General features: G+C 38.2%; 1 protein-coding gene across 2 annotated transcripts in view; it reads left to right on the forward strand.

Annotated features, from left to right (window-relative positions):
• SHROOM4 (shroom family member 4) overlaps positions 1-17,379 on the forward strand; it is a 249,998-nt gene that overhangs the window by 118,710 nt on the left and 113,909 nt on the right. For both annotated transcript variants that reach the window (XM_081042969.1, XM_081042970.1), the window contains exon 2: positions 9,839-9,990. In XM_081042969.1, the coding sequence (XP_080899095.1) occupies positions 9,839-9,990 (152 nt within the window). The remainder of the gene's footprint in view (positions 1-9,838; positions 9,991-17,379) is intronic.

The following is a 17,379-nucleotide window of genomic DNA, read 5'->3' on the forward strand; positions in this document are numbered from 1 at the left end:
GGAGTGCGATACCTCCAGTATTGTTCTTTATTCTTAAGATTGCTTTGGCTGTTCGGGATCTTTTGTGGTTCCAAACAAATCTCATGATTTTTGGTTCCATTTCTTTAAAAAATGCCATTGGGATTTTGATGGGGATTGCATTAAATCTGTATATTGCTTTGGGTAATATGGCCATTTTAACTATGTTGATTCTACCAATCCATGAGCACGGAATGTCTTTCCATTTCTTTGTGTCTTCTTCAATTTCTTTCAAAAGTGTCTTATAGTTTTCAGCATATACATCATTCACATCCTTGGTTAAGCTTATTCCTAGGTATTTTATTCTTTTTGTTGCAATTGCAAAGGGAATTGTTTTTTGTATTTCTTTTTCTGAGATTTCATTGTTAGTATATAGGAATGCAATGAACTATTGTACATTGATTTTGTAGCCAGCAACTTTACTGTATTCCTTGATTGTTTCTAACATCTTTTTGGTGGAGTCTTTAGGGTTTTCTGTACATAGCGTCAAGTCATCTGCAAAGAGTGACAATTTCACTTCTTCCAAAGGCATCCAAATTCCCATTTTGGATGACTTTTAATTATTTCTCATGCCTGATTGCTCTGGCAAGGACTTCCAACACTATGTTGAAAAGCAGAGGTGATCGGGGATAGCCTTGCCGTGTTCCTGAACGTACAGCAAAGGGCTTCAGTTTTTCACCGTTAATTATGAGGTTAGCTGAGGGTTATTATGTTAAGGTATTTTCCTTCTATACCTATTTTATTAAGTGTTTTAATCATAAATCATTCTTGCATCTTGTGAAATGCTTTTTCTGCATCAATTGATATAATCATATGATTTTTGTCCTTTATTTTATGTGATGTGTCACATTGATGGATTGTGGATGTTGAACCATCCTTGTTCTCCAAGGATGAACCCCACTTGGTGGTGATGAATAATCTTTTGAATGCATTGTTGTATTTGATTTGCTAGTATTTTGTTTAGGATTTTTGCATCTGTATTCATCAAAGATATTGATCTGTAGTTTTCTTTTTTTGTGTTGTCCTTATCAGGTTTTGGTATCAGGGTAATGTTGGCCTCATAAAATGAGGTAGGGAGTACTGGCTCTGCTTCAATTTTTTGGAAGAGTTTGAGCAGGATTGGTATTAGATCCTCTTTGAAGGATTTGGTAGAATTCACTAGTGAAGCCACCTGGTCCAGGACTTTTGCTTTGGGGAAGGTTTTGGATGACTGATTCAATTTTGTTACTGGTGATCAGTCTGTTTAGATTTTCCAGTTCTTCATGGTTCAGCCTTGGAAGGCTATATGTTTCTTTTTTTAAAAAAAATTTATTTATTGGGGTGACAATTGTTAATGAAATTACATAATTTCAGGTGTACTGTTCTGTATTACATCATCTATAAATCCCATTGTGTGTTCACCACCCAGAGTCAGTACTCCTTCCATCACCATATATTTGATCCCCCTTACCCTCATCTCTCTCCCCCCACCCCCCTTACCCTCTGGTAACCACTAAACTATTGTCTGTGTCTATGAGTTTTTGTTTCTCATTTGTTCGTCTTGTTTTTGGTTTATATACCACATATCAGTGAAATCATAGTGTTTTCTGCTTTTTCTGTCTGACTTATTTCGCTTAGCATTATACTCTCAAGATGGAAGGCTATATGTTTCTAAGAACTTGTCCATTTCTTCTAGGTTATTGAATTTGGGGGCATATAGTCCTTCAGATTATTCTTGGATGATCCTTTGTATATCTGTGGTGTCCGTGATAACTTCCCATTTTTCATTTCTGATTTTGTTAATTAGTGTCTTCTCTCTTTTTATCTTAGTGAGTCTAGCCAAGGATTTGTCAATTTTTTTATTCTTTTCAAAGAACCAGCTCTTTGTCACATTAATTTTTTCTCCTGTCTTTTTGTTCTCTATTGTATTTAGTGCTGCACTGATTGTTGTTATATCTTTTCTTCTGCCTATCTTGGGTTTCATTCTTTTGTCTTTTTCTAGTTCTTTTAAGTGTAACGTGATGTTATTTTTTGGGGATTATTCTTGTTTCTTGAGATAGGCCTGTAATGATATAAATATCCCTCTTAAAACTGCTTTCACTGCATCCCAAAAATTTTGGTAGGATGTATTTTCATTTTCATTTGTTTCTATGTATCTTTTGAATCCTCCTCTAATTTCTTCTTTGACCCGGTTGTTCTTTAAATTATGTTGTTTAATCTCCATGTATTTGTGTTTTTTCCTTGTTTCTTTTTGCAGTTAATATCCAATTTCAAAGCCTTGTGATCAGAATATGCTTGGTATGATTTCAATCTTCTTAAATTTGCTGAGGCTGATTTTATGTCCCAATATATGGTCTATCCTTGAGAATGTTCCATGTACACTCGAAAAAAATGTATAGTCTGATGTTTTAGGATGAAGTACTCTATATATGTCAATTATGTCCATTTCATCTAATGTGTCATTTAGGGCTGCTATTTTGTTATTTATTTTCTGTTTGGATGATCTATCCATAGCTGTCAATGATGTAGTTAAGTCCCCTAGTATACTTTGTTTTGGTCAATTTCTCTCTCCCTTTAGTTATGTTAGTAGTTTCTTGGTATATTTCAGTGCTCTGTGATTGGGGGCATAAACATCGATGACTGTTATGTCTTTTTGTTGTATAGTCAGTCCCCTTTACCTTTATGAAATATCCATCTTTGTCTCTCGTTACCTTTTTCACACTGAAGTCTGTTTCATCTGATATCATTGTGGCTACACCTGATTTTTTCTGGGTACCATTTGTTTGGAATGTCAATTTCCACCCTTTCACTTTGAGTCTATGCTTGTCCTTCAAGCTAAAATGTGTCTCTTGGAGACAGCATATGGTTGGGTTTAGTTTTTTGATCCAATCTGCTACTCTGTGCCTTTTTATTGGTGAGTTCAGTCCATTTACCTTTAGGGTGATTATTGATATGTGAGGATTTCCTGTCATTCTATTTTTAGTTTTCTGGTAAGGATGTGTCTCCATTGTTTCTTTGCCATTTTGTTGTTGTCTATTATTTCTGTGTGGTGGTATTCTATGATGTTTCCCTCTGTTTCTTCTTTTATTACAGTATATATTTCAGTTCCGGATTTTTTTTGAGTGGCTACTCTTAAGTTTATGTAAAAGAAACTTTGATATACACAGTATTCCATTCTCTTCAGCACACTTACTTTCTCCATTCCCATATTCCTTTCAGGCCTTTACTCTCCCCCTTTTTATGTTTTGGTTGCCACAAATTGTCCCTGTTGATGGTGGTCAAATAGCCTCCTGTAGTGTTTCTTGTAGTGCAGGTCGTGTATTAGAAAATTCCCTGAGCTTTTGTATGTCCTGAAAGGTCTTTATTCCTCCTTCATATATAAAGGATATCTTTGCTGGATATATTATTCTTGGCTCATAATTTCTCTCTTTCAATAGTTTGAATATTTGGTTCCATTCCCTCCTGGCTTGTAGAGTTTCTGCTGAAAAATCTGATGATAATCTAATGGGCTTTCCTTTGTAGGTTACCGTCTTCTTTTCCCTGGCTGCCTTGAGGATTCTTTCATTGTCATTCAGTTTAGACAGCTTCAATACAATGTGCCTCGGAGAAGGCCTGTTGGGATTGAGGTAATTAGGTGTTCTATTTGCTTCTTGGATTCGAGAATCTATTTCTGTCCACAAGGTTGGGAAGTTCTCATCACAATTTTTTTGAATATATTCTCTGTACCCTTCTCTCTTTCTTCTCCTTCTGGTATGCCCATTATTCTTATATTGCTCTTTTTGTTAGAGTCAGAAAGTTCTTGTAGAGTTCTTTCATTTCTTTTAAGACTCAAGTCTCTTTCTTCTTCCATCCATGTCATTTCTAGGTTTCTATCTTCGATGTCACTGATTCTTTCCTCCATCTGTTCAACTCTACTACCTCAGCTGGCTGTTTCATTCTTAATTTCTTCTACTGAGTTCTTAATCTGAGAAATTCTATTTGGTTCTTTTTCAAAATTTCAATCTCTTTCGTAAAATGCTCATGTTGTTCTTTGATTGTTTTCATGGGTTCATTAAACTGCCTTTCTGTGTTTTCTTGCATCTCGTTGAGATTTTTCAGATCTGCAATCTTGAATTCTCTGTCATTTAAGTCACATATTTCCATTTGTTTAAGTTCCTTTTCTGGAGACTTTTCACTTTCTTTCTAAGCTGTCTTGTTGCCTTGGTTATTCATGGTAATTACTGATTTATTATTTCTCTTCCTAGACATCTGCAGGAGTGGCTTCTGCAACAGGTTGATAGGAAGAGGTCTTTCTTTTGTTTTCCAGTACTTGTTGGTAGAATGTTTTATTTTTCTCTCTGACTGCAGGCTTTTTTCTCTCTCTTTCACACAGTAGTGCTATGTTTTCTCTGCACTATTCCAGCTTCTCACACAATGGGGGGATTCCCTCGGAGACGGCCTTTTCCTCTTTTAGTAGTTCGCCTGGGTTACAGAGCCGGAGTGTCCATTTGGGTATGCAGAGAGCTTGTGAAGTTCCAAAACTCTTCCTGCACCAGTTTTAGAGACCGTATGTTTCAGCAGTTCTGTTTACTCCTTCAGGGATCTGCCTAGATAGGTGGGGACAGGGGCTAGGTGAGTTGTGAGAGGTGTCCCAGAGCAATGACAGGGACCACCACCACAGGCGGTTCTGCTTCCACAGCTCCCTCCCCTTCTTCGGAGCTATTTGGGCTGCCAATCTGTGTCTGTGGACCACAGTTCTCAGAACAGCAAATATTCTGTTCTTTTGATCTGACACTGCTACTGTTCCACTTCTAGCACCGGGCAGGTGGTTGCGGGAGGAGCTCTGGGAGGGTAGGGAGGGGGCGGCTAGTCAGAGTGCCTACTGCTTCCGTTCTCTGCTCGGCAGTGAGGGCTTAAACCACCATTTTCAGCCTTCTTCCCTCAGTCTTTTCTCCGAGGTCTGTGCCATGAGCGTTGGATTCAGCCATGTTATATGCTGCCCCCTCAGCCTAGGGGCCATAATCGGAGCCCTAGCAGTTCGAGTTCTTCCCTCTCCCGCAGCTGCGGTAGTTCAGGGATGCAGCAAGCTCGGAGCACTGAGCTAGGTCTGCTTCCTGCGCCCACGCAGCTCCGTTTCCACACTTCTACCTTCCCTCCTTCCCTGGTCGCGCCATTCGCCCACCTTTAGGTGAATTCAGTAGTAGGCCTCTTTGTCTTGCCTGTCTCCTGTGCAGGAAGTCCTTTGTGGAGTAATCGTTGTTCCATTAGTTTTAAGTTCTTGGGGAGATTTACAGAGGCTCACCTCATGCCGCCATTTTGATGACATGATCATTGTCATTGATTTTTAATGCTGCTCTTACTTTTATACGCATTCTATACGTGTTGGTTTTTGTTGCAGGTGGTGTTTCTCTTGCCGACTGCATTTTTCAAGATAGACCTTATTTAACTTTTTTTTCACTTTCTCATATCTCCTAAGTTTATTCAAAAGACCCAAGCAAGTATCTGCTGATACCTGACTAAATAAAAGCTACTAGAAAACTAGTAAGTGTTGTTACGTCCATTTTTCTTGTCTTTACTCTCAAGGGGCCAACTTGTCACTTTGTTGACAGCTATCAGAGCAGTTCATTCTTCATTGAAGAGCCATCAAAAATTTCCAAATCACCAGGTCATTAACAGAAAATGGGACTTCAGGAATCTCTTTCTCTCAGTGTCCCAACTGTGCTTTTAAAGTGTTCTAACCTTGGTGGACCACTTTGAAAGAATAAAGACTGCAGGGCAATGAGAGATGGATGTTAATTAGTCTGTTTTGATAGAGTGAAACATGGATGAAGGCAACGTACAATGGGGTAAAAAGCTGGGATTATCTATGTTAGCAGAAAAATATGGCATGACTTTGCTAACTGTTCACAGGTCACTGAATGTCAGAGCTCCAAAGGCCCTTTCATCTAGGCAAAGCCCAACGTTTTACCAGTAAGGGAAAAGAGTCCAAAAGAGGGTGAAAAACTTTTCCAAGGTCAATCAGCTCTTCCCAACTTTCTAGACACCAGCTTGCTGTTGGTTATACAACCTTTATGCAATCAATGTTTAATTACTTGGGCCACTCACTGCTAGCCCACCGATTACTTGGACAATCCGAAATGACACAGAAGTTAACCATCATTTACACTGGACGCTGTGATGTTTCTTTATACTGATCTTCCAATGCACCTGGGTCCAGTCTGAGAATTCACAACCCTTCAAATGAAATAAGAAAGGTACCCTGAAGCTCTGATTCAGGAAGAGCTGGAAAGTTGACCAGCCGTACTGAATGGACAGTATCAAATGATGCTATACAGTCCCTAAAGCAGTGCATGTTATTCTCAACAAGTTTGTTGATTCACTCTTTTCCTGGGGGCCCAGCCAGAGTTATGAATGGGGTGGTTGGAAGGGGAAAACAAAACCTTTTAGAGAAGAATATATGTATCTTCCTTCCTTCCTCCCGCCATTCTTTCCTTCCTCTCTCCCTCTTTTCCTCCCTCCCTCCCTCCTTACCTCCTTCCCTCCCTCCCTCCCTTCCTTCCATTCTTCCTTCCTTCTTTCCTTCCTATTCCTTTTCCTGGCTAGAAAAACGAACAGCTGCTTTATCGTCTATATAAACAAATGTGTGGCGGAGAGCTGGCTCTCAAGAGGCAAAACAATAAATGGAAAACATGTTGGATTCCAGAAATCTATGTGGATGGGGATAGGAGAAAGACTAGTGAACAATCATTTTTAAAGCATCAAAAAGTCAGGAATAAGAAGGAATCTGTTGTATAGCTCAGTAAATGCCCTGTGTCTGGGAAAGGACTAGTTTAGGGTATAGTCCAAGGGATCTTTGACCAAATGGAGTTTCATTTTCTGCTCTGGACCCGTCTGGACTCTGGGATTGTACTAGGTGCCCATAATTTGCTCTTTTGTTGTCTGCAAATCCTCACATTTGTGCTAAAGTAGCATTGTTACACTCACCATTTCTGTCCTGAGGAGGATGCTGTGGGTGACTAGAAAAAGGGCATGAAACCACAAAAGGGGTATGTGTGTGTATATATACGTATATATACATATACATATACATATATATGTGTGTGTATATATATATATATATATATATATATATATATATATAGTGGACCTGAGGCTGTAGTCTAAGAAAGAGTTCCTGCAAGGACTCAGATAATGGTGACCGAAGTGAAAGTAGGGAATACAAAAACACCTGAGCTTTTGCTCTAGCAATAATTAAGCATTTTAGTTTAAAAGGTTCCCCCCTTTCATTTTCTGGCCTAGAATAAACAGAGATCTTGTTGATGTAACAAAGTGCTTAATTAACCCAAAGTGGTACTTAATACCAATACATATTGAAGAGAAGACTTGCTGTGGATAATTGAGTTGTATGAATAAAAAAAATGGGTAGTGTGAATTAAGACAAAAGTACACCAACAAGAAAAATCTATTAACATTCATTCATTAGACTCCTGTTTGTGGTTCTTTGTTAGCCTAACGCAGGAAGCCCTTTCAAATGGCTCATTCCTGTTAAAAGTCCTGCCTGATGCTGAGGGACTTCCACGGATGCCAAAGGAATGAGTCATTCATATAGAACTTCTGAAATTCAAGTACAGCACTATGGTTTTTTCCTTTTTCTTTCTTTTTCTTCCTTTCTTTCTCTCTTTTTTCTTTTCTGGCAGCAGGCAGCAGTGACTATGAAGTAATAATGATAATGATAGTGGAAATAATAATCTGATCCTAATTAATTTGCTGAGAGTTATTCTCCATTTACCAATATTGGCTTGGTTTGTCTTGAGTTGTGGCCCAGGTACTGAAACAAAGATACCTTTGAATGAATATATATATATATATATATATATATATATATATATATATATATATATATATATATATATTTAAATGAATATATATATAAATGAATATATATATTTAAATGAATATATATATTTAAATGAATATATATATATGTATATATATATGTGTGTATATATATATATATATATATATATATATATATATATATATATGTATGTATTCATTCAAAGCCATTTGGCTAACCTATAATTTATCAAACAAAGGTTAATTTGAAAAAAAAACTGTTGGGTTAGCAGCAGTAAATTTACCAACATTCTGTGTTTTAACTCAGAATTTCAATTTATTTGATGGGGTTTTTTAAATCCTGAGTTAACAATTTTCTCTGCACTTAGGAGGTCTCATCTGCCAAATTGTACATGGGCTGGGCAACCTAAGGCTCAGCAATATTCTTTTAGGGTGGTGCAAAAGTAATTGCAGTTTCAAAGGTTAAAAATAATTGTAAAAACTGCAATTACTTTTACATCAACCTAATAACTTCCATGATATGGAGTAGATTGGAGGGATACTATTAAAGACTGAAAGATTGGAACAAGAGTAGAAGTAAGTGCAAAAACACCTGTAGGGAAGACCAGCCCTTATTGGCCCCACTTGGAATCTCCCTTTCCCTAAGGATTCTGTAGTTTAATCTTCCTCACCTCCCTCGCTCCTGGGAGAAAAAAACAAACAAACAAATGAACAAACAAGCATACAAATATCTCTTCCTGATTCCATCAGTGGGCTGGGCCTCTTTTCACTTGAGCATCTGCATGGACATGAAACCTTTAGACAGTAACCTACCCTTGAGGCTGGGAACTGTGTGTGCTTTGTTCATTTCTGTATGGCTAGCACTTAGCGTGTTGTCCTGTGCATACTAGAAATTCACTATAAACTTAAGGAATGAATTAATGGATAAATGAGATGACTCCTACTACCATGATGGAATTGATGTTCCAATAGGTAGAACTCACCTTTGAGGTAGAAGGAATGTTACATACAAAAGTAGCCATAAGCAGGGACCCTTGAGGGCCTACCCCAGTCACTATTATGTCTGCCTTTGCTTTCGATGCCCCCAGCCTGACTACCTTATTGCCAAGATTGCCCTGGTCAAAGGAAATTCTGTAGGCTATGGTGGAACAGTGAACACCCAGGTTCCCAGCTTTTGGCAAATGCCTACTATATGCCTACTAATGCCTACTATACGGAAGCACTGTGCTAGGAAGCACTGTGCTAGCACTGTGCACTTGTTGAAGTGGCATAAATAAATGATTGGTTACTTTGTGTAGAGTTTGTATCTTTTGAATTTGCAATTCCACTTATATAATATTGAGTTGGAATCCACCTTCAGAGTCAACCCCCTTGGTATAATAATCAGAGATAACATTTATTGAGGATATACTGCTCCCAGATATTTCACATACGGTGAACCCCATGCAGGGGGTACTCTTGTTATCTATGTTTCATGTACGAGGTCATTGAGAAACAGAGATGTTAGATAACTTGCGCACGGTCACACAGCTAGGAAGTACTAGAGCCAAGATTAAAACTCAAGTTTGTCACAGTTCAAAGTTTACCCAAAGATAGGAAATCACTTGCCAAAGATCAATTTGCTGGAGCCTAGTTCTTCTGGCTCTAATTTAGGTACACATTTTGCTATGCCATGCTATTACTTTAGTCCACACTGTGGGATTACTTCCAAGCATCATTTTCTTATTTAGAAGTGCTTGTCGCCCTAGGTGAACAGTGGATTCTTCCAGGGCAAAGATTGTATTACTACTGTATTGCCTCCTTTTTCAAGGGCTTGCCCAAGCTTTTCCTTCAGTAAATAATGGCCTGTGATCAGCTTCTTAGCTGCTGCCTGGAAGCCATACTGGAGCTTTCTGGAGCCATCGACCCCCTCCCCCACTTGTGGCTCAGAGGTTGGGAGGAGCCAGGGAGTAGAATTTTGGGTAAGAAGTCTCACCACCTGATTTCTCTTTGTTCTCTGCAACAGATTGAAGATGGGGGCAAGGCAGCCTTGTCCCAGAAGATGAGGACTGGTGATGAACTGGTGAATATCAATGGCACTCCATTGTATGGCTCCCGCCAAGAGGCCCTCATCCTCATCAAAGGTTCCTTCCGGACCCTCAAGCTGATTGTGAGGAGGTAAGGTACAGGGAGATTTGCTGTAAGGTGTAGTGGCCGCTAAAACCACTTAGTTGGTAGTAAAGCCTCATAGAATCATGTTTCTATCAGTAACAAAAATAGAGGTGTCTCCCATGAACAGAATTCTGCACACAGCTGAAACAGAATGTATAGGAGAAAGGAACTTTGGTTCAAATCCTGGCACTGTCACATACCCATGTCACCTTGGATAAATTTATTTTACCTCTGCAAGATTCAGACACTTTATTTGCTATTGAGAGAGTGAAAATGACTCAATACACACAAAGGGCCTATGTAACCCAGCATTTTTCTGTCTCTTCCTGCATAACAACTCCCACTGCTCAACCACTCAGATTTAAAGAGACCCTACTACCAACTATGGCAGGCATTCTGGATGCTATGGCAAACTCTAAGATAGAAACACTGTCCTTGAGAAGTGTACAGTTTAGCAGAGGAGAAAAACACACATGTGACAAACTAATTTACACTACTTTTTTTTCTTTTTTTTAATTAAATTTATTGGGGTGGCAATTGTTAGTAAATTTACATAGATTTCAGGTGTATAATTCTGTATTATATCATCTATAAATCCCATTGTGTGTTCACCACCCAGAGTCAGTTCTTCCATCACCATATATTTGATCCCCCTTACCCTCATCACCCACCCCCCACCCCCTTACCCTCTGGTAACCACTAAATTACTGTCTGTGTCTATGAGTTTTTGTTTCTCATTTGTTTGTCTTGTTCTTTTGTTGTTTTTGGTTTATATACCACATATCAGTGAAATCATAGGGTTCTCTGCTTTGTCTGTCTGACTTATTTCACTTAGCATTATACTCTCAAGATCCATCCATGTTGTCACAAATGCTCCTATATCATCTTTCCTTAACGCCAAATAGTATTCCATTGTGTATACGTACCACAACTTCTTTATCCATTCATCTATCGAAGGACATTTTGGTTGTTTCCATGTCTTGGCCACCGTAAACTACGCTGCAATGAACATTGGAGTACACGTGTCTCTATAGAGAAATGCTTTCAGATTTTTTGGGTAGATACCCAGGAGAGCGATTGCTGGGTCGTATGGTAATTCTATTCGTAATTTCTTGAGGAACCTCCACACTGCCTTCCATAGCGGCTGCACCAGTCTGCATTCCCACCAACAGTGTCTGAGAGTTCCTTTTTCTCCACAGCCTCTCCAACACTTGTTCCTATTTGTCTTGTTTATGAAAGCCATTCTGACTGGAGTGAGGTGATATCTCATTGTGGTTTTCATTTGCATTTCTCTGATGATTAGTGATGTTGAGCAATTTTTCATGTCTATTTGCCATTTGTATGTCCTCTTTGGAGAAATGTCTCTTCACGTCCTCTGTCCATTTTTCAATTGGGTTGTTTGTTTTTTTGTTGTTGAGTTTCATGAGTTCCTTATATATTTTGGATATTAGCCCCTTATCAGAGGCACTGTTTGGAAAAATCTTCTCCCATTCAGCTGGTTGCCTCATTATTTTGTCAATAGTTTCTTTTGCTGTGCAGAAGCTTTTCAGTTTCATATAATCCCATTTGTTTATTTTAGTTTTTACTTCCATTGCCTTTGGAGTCAAATTCATAAAATGCTCTTTGAACCCAAGGTCCATAAGTTTAGTACCTACGTTTTCTTCAATGCAGTTTATTGTGTCAGGTCTTATGCTTAAGTCTTTGATCCATTTTGAATTAATTTTGGTACATGGTGACAGATAGCAGTCCAGCTTCATTCTTTTGCACGTAGCTATCCAATTCTGCCAGCACCATTTATTGAAGAGGCTTTCTTTCCTCCATTGTATGTTTTTAGCTTCTTTGTCAAAAATTATCTGTCCATATTTATGTGGTTTTATTTCTGGGTTCTCAATTCTATTCCATTGGTCTATGTGTCTGTTTTACCGCCAATACCAAGCTGTTTTGATTATTGTAGCCCTGTAGTACAAGCAAAAATCAGGGAGTGTGATACCTCCAGTATTGTTCTTTTTTTTTAATATTGCTTTGGCTCTTCGGGGTCTTTTGTGGTTCCAAACAAATCTGATGATTTTTTTGTTCTATTTCTTTAAAAAATGCCATTGGGATTTTGATGGGGATTGCATTAAATCTGTATATGGCTTTGGGTAATATGGCCATTTTAACTATGTTGATTCTTCCAATCCATGAGCACGGAATGTCTTTCCATTTCTTTGTGTCTTCTTCAATTTCTTTCAAAAATGTCTTATAGTTTTCAGCATATAAATCCTTCACATCCTTGGTTAAGTTTATTCCTAGGTATTTTATTTTTTTTGCTGCAATTGCAAAAGGAATTGCTTTTTTTTATTACTTTCTCTGAGATTTCATTGTTAGTATATAGGAATGCAATGGACTTTTGTACGTTGATTTTGTAGCCAGCAACTTTACTGTATTCCTTGATTGTTTCTAATAGCTTTTTGGTGGAGTCTTTCGGGTTTCCTGTATGTAGCATCATGTCATCTGCAAAGAGTGACAATTTAACTTCTTCATTCCCAATTTGGATGCCTTTTATTTCCTTTCTTGCCTGATTGCTCTGGCAAGGATTTCCAACACTATGTTGAAAAGCAGAGGTGATAGGGGACAGTCCTGTTGTGTTCCTGAATGTAGAGCAAAGGGCTTCAGCTTTTCACCATTAATTATGAGATTAGCTGAGGGTTTGTCATATATGGCCTTTATTATGTTAAGGTATTTTCCTTCAATACCTATTTTATTAAGTATTTTAATCATAAATGGATGTTGTATCTTGTCAAATGCTTTTTCTGCATCAATTGATATAATCATATGATTTGTGTCCTTTATTTTGTTTATGTGATGTATCACATTGATGGATTTGCGGGTGTTGAACCATCCTTGTGCCCCGGGGATGAAGCCCAGTTGGTGGTGGTGAATAATCTTTTGAATGCATTGTTGTATTCGATTTGCTATAATTTTTTAAAAGTTTTTTGCATCTGTGTGCATCAGAGATATTGGTGTGTAGTTTTCTTTTTGTGTTGTCCTTACCAGGTTTTGGTATCAGGGTAATGTTGGCCTCATAAAATGAGTTAGGGAATACTGTCTCTTCTTCAATTTTTTGGAAGAGTTTGAGCAGGATTGGTATTAGATCCTCTTTGAAGGTTTGGTAGAATTCACTAGTGAAGCCATCTGGTCCTGGACTTTTGCTTTTGGGAAGGTTTCAGGTGACTGATTCAATTTTTAATGGTGAACGGTCTGTTTAGATTTTCCAGTTCTTCGTGATTCAGCCTAGGAAGGCTATATGTTTTTAAGAACATGTCAGTTTCTTCTACGTTACTGAATCTGGTGCATATAGTCCTTCATAGTATTATTGGATGATCCTTTGTATTTTTGTGGCATTCGTGATGACGTCCCCATTTTCATTTCTGATTTTGTTTATTAGTGTTTTTTCTCTTTTTATCTTAGTGAATCTAGCCAAGGGTTTGTCAATTTTATTAATAGTTTTAAAGAACCAGCTCTTTGTCAGATTAATTTTTTCTGTTGTCTTTTTGTTCTGTATTTTATTTAGTTCTGCTCTGATTTTTATTATTTGCTTTCTTCTACTGACCTTGGGTTTCATTTGTTCTTCTTTTTCTAGTTTTTTAAGGAGTAACGTGAAGTTGTTTATCTGGGATGTTTTATTTCTTGAGATATACCTGTAATATATAAGTTTCCCTCTTAAAACTGCTTTTGCTGCATCCCCCAAATTTTGATAGGATGTATTTTCTTTCTTATTTGTTTCTATATAGCTTTTGATCACTCCTCTTATTTCTTCTTTGACGAAGTCATTCTTTAGAAGTATGTTGTTTAATCTCCACATATTTGTGGGTTTTCCTCGTTTCTTTTTGCAGTTGATATCCAATTTCAAAGCCTTTTGATCAGAGAATATGCTTGGTATGATTGAAGTCTTCTTTAATTTACTGAAGCTAGATTTATGTCCCAATATATGTTCTATCCTTGACAATGTTCCATGTGCACTAGAAAAAAATGTATAGTCTGATGTAGTAGGATAAAGTGCTCTATAAATGTCAGCTATGTCCATTTCATCTAATGTGTCATTTAGGGCTGATATTTCTTTATTTATTTTCTGTTTGGATGATATATCTATAGCTGTCAATGATATTTTTAGGTACCCTACTATAACTGTTATTTGGTCAATTTCTCACTTTAGTTCTGTTAGTAGTTCCTTTGTATATTTCAGTGCTCTCTGATTGAGGGCATAAGCATTGACGACTGTTTTGTCTTCTTGTTGTAAAGTCCCCTTTATCATTATGAAATGTCCATCTTTGTGTCTTGTTTCCTTTTTTATCCCAAAGTCTGTTTCATCTGACATCGGTATGGAAACACCTGATTTTCTCTGGATGCCATTTACTTTGGGTGTCAATTTCCACCCTTTCATTTTGAGTCTATGTTTGTTCTTGTAGTTGAGGTGTGTCTCTTGGAGGCAGCATATGGTTGCTTTTAGTTTTTTGATCTAATCTGCTAATCTGTGCGTTTTAATTGGTGAGTGCAGTCCATTTCATTTAGTGTGATTATTCATATGTGAGGTGTTTCTATCATTTTACCTTTGGTTTTCTGGTAAGACTATGTCTCCATTGTTTCTTTGCCTTTTTGTTGTTGTCTATTATTTCTGTGTGGTGGTATTCTATGATTTTTCCCTCTGTTTCTTTTTTTATTACGTTATATATTTCAGGTCTTGGTTTTTTGTTTGGTTACCATTAAGTGTATGTAAAAGAAAGTTTGATATTTGGAGTATTCCATTTTGTTCAGCACACTTACTTTCTCCATTTCCTTATTCCAGTTCAGGCCTTTACTCTCCTCTCTTTTATGTTTTGGTTGTCACAAATTATCCCTATTTATACTGGTTGAATAGCCTCCTTCAGTATTTCTGGTTGTGCAGGTCGTGTGTCAGAAAATTCCCTCAGCTTTTGCATATCTGGAAAGGTCTTTATGCCTCCTTCATATCTAAAGGATATCTTTGCTGGATATATTATTCTTGGCTCATAATTTCTCTCTTTCAATAGTTTGAATATTTGGTTCCACTCCCTCCTGGCTTGTAGAGTTTCTGCTGAAAAATCTGATGATAATCTAATGGGCGTTCTGTTGTAGGATACCGTCTTCTTTTCCCTGGCTGCCTTGAGGATTCTTTCTTTGTTGTTGACTTTTGACAGCTTCAATACAATGTGCCTTGGAGAAGGCCTGTTGCGGTTGAGGTAATTAGCTGTTCTATTTGCTTCTTGCATTCGAGGATCCAGTTCTTTCTACAAGTTTTGGAAGTTCTCATCTACTATTTGTTTGAATATACTCTGTGTTCACGTCTCTCTTTCTTCTTCTGGTATGCCCATTGTTCTTATGTTGCTGTTTCTGATGGAGTCAGGAGGTTGTTGTAGAGTTCTTTCATTTCTGTCAAGTCTCAAGTCTCTTCTTCCATGTATGTCATTTCTAGATTTCTATCTTTGATATCGCTGTTTCCTCCATCTGGTCAACTCTATTAATTAAGCTGGGTATTTCCTTTTTAATTTCTTTTGTTGAGTTCTTAATCTCCAGAAATTCAATTTGGTTCTTTTTTCAAATTTCAATCTCTTGGTAAAATGTTCATTTTGTTCTTATATTGTGTTTCTGAGTTCATTATACTGACTGTCTGTGTTTTCTTGCATCTAGTTGCATTTTTTAAGAACTGCTATAAAGAAAACACAAAACAAAAAAACGATAACAACAACTGCAGTCTTGAATTTTTTGCCATTTAAGTCACTTCTCTATATCTTTAAGTTCATTTTCTGGAGACTTTTCATTTTCTTTCTGAGCTGTCTTGCTTTTTTGTTACCCTGTTTTTTTATGGCAATTAGTTATTTATTATTTCTCTTCCTAGACATCTATAGGCGTGGGTTCTGCAACAGGTTGATAGAAAGAGGTCTTTGTTTTGTTTTCCAGTAGTTTTTGGTAGAATGTTTTATTTTCTCTCTGAGTGCAGCTTTTTATTCTCTCTCACACTGTAGTATTATATTTCCTCTGCACTATTCTGGCTTCTCACCTTTCCAGGTTGATTCCCTGGAAGGCGGGCTTCTCCTCTGTGAACAGTTCACCTTGGTCATAGGGCGCCACCTTGATGGAGAGATGTGGAGAGCTTCTGAAGTTCCATAGTTCTTCCTGCACCAGATTGGGAGACCATGTGTTTCAGCAGTTCTGTTTACTCCTGCAGGGATCCACCCAGATGGGTGGGGACAGGGGCGGGGTGTGTTATGAGAGGTGGCCCGAACAAGGGCAGCAACCACTACCACAGCCTGTCTTGCCTCCACGGCTCCCTCCCCTTTGCCGGAACTAGTTGGGTTGTGAGTCCGTATCTGGACCATGGTTCTCAGAACTGCAAATGTTCTGTTATTTTAATCTAACACTGCTGCTGTTCTGCTTCTAGCACTGGACCTGTGGGGGCAGGGCAAGCCCTGGGAGGGTAAGGAAGTCAGGCTTTGGTCAGTGCCTAAGGCTTCCATTCTCTGCTCAGCAGTGAGGGCTTAAACCACCATTTTCAGCCTTCTACCCTCAGTCGTTGTTCCATGGTCTCTGCCGTGAACATTGGGTTCAGCCTTGTTATATGCTGTTCCTTCAGCCCTGTGGGCCATAAGCAGAGCCCTAGCAGTCCGAGTTCTTCCCTCTCCCGCAGCTGCGGTAGTTCAGGGATGCAGTGAGCTGGGAGCACTGAGCTAGGTCTGCGTCCTGCGCCTCCACTGTCCTCGTCTCTACACTTCTCCCTTCCCTCCTGCTCACGCAATTTGCCCACCTTTAGATGATTTCAGTGGTACATCTCTTAGTCTTGCCTGTGCTGCGCAGGCAGTGCTTTGTGGAGTTATAGTTGTTCAATTTGTTGCAAATTCCAGGGGAGATTTCAAGAGGCTCACCTCACTCCGCCATTTGTATGATGTCATGATTCCTAACAACCAAGACTTGTGTTGTGACTTAACATGTGATTTCTCTTGGAAAATGTTCCATGAGTATTTGAAAAGAATGTACATTCTGTTGTTTTTGGGTGATATGCTCTAAAAACATCAATTAAAACCATCTGGCCTAATGTGTCATTCAACACTGCTGTTTCCATGTTGATTTTCTGTCTGCAGGATCTGTCCCTTGGTGTCATTGGGGTTTTAAAGTCCCCTACTATGATTGTGTTTCTGTTGATTGTGTTACTGCCTTTATGTCTGACAATATTTGTTTTATGTGTTTAGGTGCTCCTATGTTGGGTGCATAGATATTTACTAGAGTCATGTTCTTTTGTTGGATTGATCCTTTCTTTATTATGTAATGTCCTTCTTTGTCTTTTATTATAGTCTTCATTTTAAAGTCTATTTTTTCTGATATAAATATTACTACTTCAGCTCT

Source organism: Rhinolophus hipposideros, assembly GCF_964194185.1.
Source record: "Rhinolophus hipposideros genome assembly, chromosome: X".
In the NCBI taxonomy this organism is placed as follows: Eukaryota; Metazoa; Chordata; class Mammalia; order Chiroptera; family Rhinolophidae; genus Rhinolophus; species Rhinolophus hipposideros.